At 60.9% G+C, this 6,197-nt stretch overlaps 1 protein-coding gene across 1 annotated transcript in view; it reads right to left on the minus strand.

The window, feature by feature from the left end:
- The window catches only part of COL7A1 (collagen type VII alpha 1 chain), a 31,071-nt gene extending 26,329 nt beyond the window's left edge, over nt 1–4,742 (minus strand). The window contains exons 1-14 of the mRNA XM_047096705.1: nt 4,658–4,742; nt 3,971–4,151; nt 3,162–3,327; nt 2,989–3,082; nt 2,736–2,897; nt 2,336–2,499; nt 2,129–2,258; nt 1,915–2,031; nt 1,651–1,797; nt 1,449–1,565; nt 1,225–1,374; nt 1,014–1,142; nt 290–433; nt 76–201 (exon numbers count right to left, since the gene is read on the minus strand). Coding sequence (XP_046952661.1) covers nt 76–201; nt 290–433; nt 1,014–1,142; nt 1,225–1,374; nt 1,449–1,565; nt 1,651–1,797; nt 1,915–2,031; nt 2,129–2,258; nt 2,336–2,499; nt 2,736–2,897; nt 2,989–3,082; nt 3,162–3,327; nt 3,971–4,151; nt 4,658–4,742 — 1,912 coding nt within the window. The remainder of the gene's footprint in view (nt 1–75; nt 202–289; nt 434–1,013; nt 1,143–1,224; nt 1,375–1,448; nt 1,566–1,650; nt 1,798–1,914; nt 2,032–2,128; nt 2,259–2,335; nt 2,500–2,735; nt 2,898–2,988; nt 3,083–3,161; nt 3,328–3,970; nt 4,152–4,657) is intronic.
- Between the last annotated feature and the right edge of the window lie 1,455 nt (nt 4,743–6,197).

Genomic DNA, 6,197 nt, shown 5'->3' on the forward strand with positions numbered 1-6,197 from the left:
GCTCTTGCCTGCCCCCTCAATCCCCCAAACCCTAGTTGTCCCTCTCCACAGCCCTCCCACACACCCCACACTGACCACTGTCTGTCCTCCAGCTAATCCGAAATCCACTGGCTCCAGGAACAGGTCCCCAGGCCACCCTCACCCGTGTTGCATCTGATGCCACAACTCGTAGCCCTGGGATGGCAAGTGGGGTTTCCGGTTCTGGGGGTTAAAGGCAGAGGTCAGGGGTCAAGACCGGGACCAGAGTGAATCAAGGAGCTGTCCCCCCACAACCCTCCTGTGTGCTCACCCCGGCGGACAGTGAGAGTGCTGGCACCGCCCTCACGGCTGCCCACTCGGGCAGACACCCGCACAGTGTAGCTTAGGCCAGCCCGGACATCATCCAAGTCAAAGGCTGTTTGACTCCCAGGAAGCACGAGGGTCCGCTCAACCCCTAAGAGAGAAGGCAGAGTAGGTGGGCAGGGGTCCGTGAGACACAGGGATGTGGGATGATGGCGGTCAGTGATGGACAATGACACAGGATAATGCACCAGTGATGAACGGAGATACAGGATGATAGGAGTCAGTGGACAGGGACATGGAATGTAGGATGACAGAAATCAGTGGATAGTGATATGAGTTGACAGGTCATTGATAGACAGTGATGTGGGGTGATGGGGGTCAGTACTGGATGGGGACAGGGGATGAGAGGTCAGTGTGGACAGTGGTTCCAGCTAGAGTAACAGAAGGGCAGGGATTGAGTTTGGGATTGTGGAGAAGGGCCAAAGCTGCAGGCAGGGATGCAGGGCAGGGAGTGGAGACAGATCCGGGTGAGAAGATGGGCTGAGGCAGGGCTGGGAGCAGAAAGACACCGTGACAGGCCTGGGCTCAGTTCCACCTTGGGGGATAGTCGGACAAGGAGACAGGAGCAGGCTGTGGAAACCCAGAGGTGCAATGTGTTGGGGTGAAGGTGTAGTCAGACCGCAAAAGCTGGAACTTTAACGTGTGTCCAGGTGTGGCTGTGTCCACCTCACCCTGTGTGCTGCGCACAGTGATGCGGTACTCGGTGGCACCGGGGACTGGGCTCCAGGATACTCGCACCCGCTGCCCAGGAAGCTCGGTTGCCTTCAAGTCCGTCACAGGGCCCACGGGCAGCTCTGGCCCTGTTGGAGAGCACAGCATTAAAGGCTGCCCCGGGCCCCTGTACCTTCCCCTCTCACTTGGCAAGGCCCACGGAGCCCTCACCGGTGGGGACCACAGTTGCAGGCGTGGCTACCTCGCGGCCCTCCAGCAGAGTATAGAGCGTGAGGCGATACTCAGTGCCTGGTTGCAGCCCATCCAGCTGGTAGCGGGTCACATCAGAGGGCAGTACCACCTTCTGTGGCACCCCCAAGCCTGCAAGACGATGGCATCAGGCTGGCTGAAGCCGAGCCTGACCCTGCCTGCCCGCCCCTCTCCCCTGCACTGACCACTCTCACGCCGCCATTCTAGCCGGTAGCCGCGGGCCTCAGGCACCAAGTTCCAGGAAAGGAGAATGGATGTGGGCCCCAGGATGACTGGGCGCAGGGTCTGTTCAACGGAAGCGTCTGCCCAGGGCACAGGGGATGTCAGTGGCCTCTGTGCCCTGCCTGTCTGCCTACCCAGCGTAAAGAAAGCACCCAGCCTTCTCACCAGTACGGGCAGTCAGGGAGGCGGCAGATCCTATGCTACGGCCAAGCAGGGTGCTCACAGTCACCTCGTAGTCCGTGCCAGGCTCCAGGTCACGCAGCAACACTGACCCCTGCCCAGGGCCCAGCTCCTGCTGCTGTGTGACACCACCTGCACGGGCGGGGGGGTCGGGGCGGGCACCAAGGGATCAGCGCGCCTTGCAGACTTAGGACCCTACAACCCTGTCTGACGTGCCAAGATCCCCCTCAGCCCACACTTCTCACTCACCACTGAGGACCCGCCATGTCACACGGTAGCCAGTGGCACCTGGCACACTCCGCCAGGCCACCAGGAGGCTGTGGGCAGTGGTATTCTGGATGGTCAGCTCTGGCCCCTCCAGGGCAGCTGGGGGAAGGTCCAGCAGGGATTAGTGGAGTCAGGAGTGGGAAGGGGTTACTGGGCAATTAGATGAACGGGGTCAGAGGTTAGCAGAATTGCTCACTGGTCCGAGCTGTCCCGCTCACAGCCTCCCCGATGCTGTTGGCGTAGAGGGCTACCACGGTCACTTGGTACTCAGTCAGTGGCCGGAGACCCTGCAGCTGTGTGCTGGTCTCACCAGCTGGGATGCTCACCTGCCCAAGGCCAGAGGTCACTTTTCCTTGCCCAGCCAAGTCCCCAGCCCTCCACCTACCACTCCTGACATCCTTACCTCCCGCCGCTCGCCTGGCAGTGGCTGTCCCAGCCCTGTCAGAGGAGCGTACTGGACCTTGTAGCCAGTCACAGGGCCACTGGCCGCCGTCCACCGTACTCTCAAGGATTGACTGCCTGCTTCGGACAGCACCAGGTCTCGTGGCCCCGATGTCAAGTCATCAGCTGGGAAGGGTGAGGAGTCAGGCAATCAGGCAGGAGGATCAGGGGTCAGACTTAAAGTGTAGCGTTGGGGTCAAGGGTCGGGGGCACATAAGGTCAGATCAGCACCTCAAGGGCAGGATCAGAGGACAGAACCCCCAGCTTGGTGTCAGGAGCACAGGGAATGGAAGCAGCACCCTCAGGTTTGGGGAGGGAGGTCAGAGGTCTAGGTCAGGGCACAAGTGGGGGCAGGAACTCACTGGGCAAGGTCACAGGTACACCACCAGCAGTTGTGCACACTCTCCGGGAAACAAGGGGCAGCAGTGTCCTCAAGATACTGAAGTCGTTGACGAAGAAGAAGAAATCACTGGTCGGCTGTGAGGCAACTCGCTTCAGCTCCTCGGGGTCGGCATTCTTGATGCCTGAGGTGATGCCCAATCAGAGCTCAGCTGTCCACATGCCCTCTGACTGGCCCCTGCCATAGCCCACTTGTCACCCCAGATGGGTACTCACCCACAGCAAACAGCTTGACCCCCTGCCCCTTCAGCCGCTGGGCAGCCGTATCCACCAGGTCCTGCGACTTCCCATCTGTGATGAGGATGCAGACCTGGGGCAGGTGCCGGGGGTAAATCAGTGCTGCCTCAGGCAGCTAACTTGGTGGGGGGAATGGTAGGGTGGGAGATCACCTTGGGGACACCAGGTCGGGCCAGCTGGGGCAGGAAAATGTGGTCAGCCACGTGGAGAATTGCAGCCCCCGTGCGCGTGTTGCCCCCCTTGTAGCTGAGCTCACGGATGGCTCGGATCACCTCGCCCCCTGAGCCTGAGCCAAGTGCATCGAGGCCAAACTCCGTCCTGCAACAGGGGAGGGAAGGTGGCAACAGGTGGCAACAGACCTTCTCTGGCCCTGGCCTCTAAGAGGCCTCTGGGTGAGGCCTGTGAATATCAGGCCCCCTTGAGGGTCCTCTTGGTTCTGTGACTCCTGCCCTCCACCTCTGAAGCCATTAAGTTAACAAACTCCTCTGATACCCCTCTGTGCTCTGCTGGTGGCTGGAGCTCTTGGGGCTCGCTGCCTCGGGAAGCAGGATGTCTAGTTAATTAAGTAATTGTGGGAGGAAGGGTCTAGTCGTAGGGAGGTGGATGTTGGCCAGACAGGGAGGCCCTGTGTGAGGGGAGAGGCAGAGGGCTGGAACATGGAGAGTTCAGTAGGCAGGGGGCATTTGAGGCCCCTGGGCTCTCCATCTCCAGATTAGAAAAGACAGCCTCGTCTTTGGCAGGACAATAGACTGGAGGTGTCTCAGGTGTGAGGACTCTACCTGGGAGATCCCTGCCTCTGTCTCCACAGGATGTCCTGGCCAGGGGCGGGGCGGGGGGGGGGGCGGGGAGGGTGTCTCTGGGTTCCTGAAAACCTGGCCTAGGGGTTTCGGGGCTCTCTGCTTCTGGGGGGAAGAGTCTTGGCCAGATCTCTGGGTTCCCAGCTCCAGGGGCTACCACTCACCGTGGATCGTCGCTATACTGCACAGCAGCAAAGCGCACACCTTGTGCACTGGCTGCCCCAGAGAATGGAAGCACCAGTCCCTCCAGGAAACCACGCACTTCACGGAAGTTGCCACGGCCGATAGACGAAGAGCCATCAAGTAGGAACACGATGTCAGCAGCATAAAGGCGAGTGCAGGTCACTGGGGCAGGGAGGAGCCATCATGCTTTTTTCTTGGAGCCCACCCACCCCTCCCTGCGCTATGGTCCCTCCGCACTAGGGGCTGGGGAGGATGGAGTAGGCCTCATCAGCTAAGCCAACCGGCGCAGGCCGCCTTGGGCCTAGGAGACTTGGAGGGTGGCACGGAGGGGCCCAGAGCAGACTCTCCATGGAGGACTGGTGTGTTTAGAGAAGGGAGAGCCACGGACGCAGGTGTGGATCTGGGGGCTGGGGTTGGCCTCAAGGGGCCAGGGTGGAGTGACAGAGAGTAGGCGACCCAGTGCACATCTGGGGAGCCAGAGTTTGAGACCCATTAGAATAGGATGCCGTTTGGGAGAGCCAGCACGGGGTTGCAGCGGAGGGTTTGGGAAGTGGGGGGAGAGTTAGCAGAGATGCGGGGAGGGTCGTGGTGGTGGGGGGGGTCCCGGATGAAAGCCACAAGTGACAGGGTGCAGCGGCTTGGACGGCGTCCTTCCCGGCGGTGCCCACCTCTCTCCCTCTGCTGGGCCCGCACTCGGAGCGCCCCTGCCAGGATCCCGGCGCAGAGCGCGGCCACCAGGAGCGGCAGCCTCATCCTGGGTGGGGGAGTCGGTCAGCCAGGCCCCCGGCTCTGTCCCTCGGCCCGCGGCTGTGGCAAGTCCGAGCCCAGCGCTCCCCCAACCCTAACCCGGGTCTTGCCTGCCGGTCTGTCTGTCCGCCGGCTCCCGCCGCCAGCCGTTGCTGCGGTCCCGCCGCCACGGCAGAGAAAAAGTCCCTGATCCCGGGGGGCGGAGCTGCGGGCGGGGTCCCAGGGGGCCCGCCCCCCACCCTGCGTCCCAAAGGACGCCGCCCCCACCTCCCCTGCCCGACAGAGGATCTGAGTCTACTTAAGTGTAAAGCCCCCCACCTCCTGTGGCTTCCGGGACTCCCCGGGAAGGTTCTTGACAAATGCTGAGGGAAACCTCTCCAACTCTGTCTAGGGTCAGAAGTCTTGGCTGCTTTAAGGTCAGAGTGACTAGTGACATGACTGCTGGAGGCTGGAATTCAAATAGGTTCCTGGGGACAGAGGAGACAGCAGGATGGTGGTGGGGGGAGGCTGCAGCTGGAGATGACTCACCCCGCACCCTATGGGGGTGCCCAGACAAGCCTTCAGGCCATGAGTCCCGCCGGCCACTCCTGTGATTCAGCCATCCCTCTGTCTGTTGGATCTCCTGTGCCCCACCCCAAACCCCTTGACAGCCAGAACAGCCCCCAGGGAATGAGGTGCTCTGGGCTCATCCCAGGGAAACCAAGGCACCACTGGTCTGCATCTGAAAAATGCCCACCCCACCCCTTCACCCCCACCTTGGGAGGGGGAAGCCAGGAGGAGAGATTCTGTGTCATGCATATGCATACGTGTCTACCCCAGTACCCCACACCCCCTACCATGCCCTAAACCAGTCCCAGGCAGATGCCATCCAGCTGTGCCTGTAGGGACCGGGATTGTCCATATGTGCAGGGTGGGACCACCCACAGTGACAGCTCAGCTCTCAGGAATCCACGCCTTCCTGCCTACACCCCCACTGGTGGCCCTGTCCTGCTCTAAGTCCCCCTAACTACATGTTCTCATTCTGGCCTGCCAGAGTCTCCTCCTTCACTCTGTTCTTCCCAAAGACCTTCTTCCACCCATTAACCCCACCAGGCCCAGAGGCCACTGTGGGCCCTCCCTCCTTTCCTCACTGCCCTCAGGGGCCACCTGTGGCTGCCACGTTTATAACTACCCTTGCCCCACAGCTCTCCCCTTAACCAGCCTGAGTTCCCACCCATCTCCCTCGACTGGCTTCTGTGGCTGTAGACAGTCCCCTTGAACGCATCTCCAGGTCACAAATACTACCCAGAGGAGGTGAATCTTTGTACATGCGTGTCTTATAGGGGAGTGACACCAAGGCAGAGATAGTCCCAAGAACAGCAGGCCCCATTTTTTGTTTGTTTTCCTGCCAGTCCTAGAGAATTCTGAGAAGCCCACAAAGTAGGTCTATACTCATCACTGCCACCGGGCCCCTTCTGACTG

This window comes from Lynx rufus, unplaced genomic scaffold (genome assembly GCF_022079265.1).
Source record: "Lynx rufus isolate CCGP_SWC_20201006 ecotype Redwood Valley unplaced genomic scaffold, mLynRuf1.p SCAF_4, whole genome shotgun sequence".
NCBI classification, from domain to species: domain Eukaryota; kingdom Metazoa; phylum Chordata; class Mammalia; order Carnivora; family Felidae; genus Lynx; species Lynx rufus.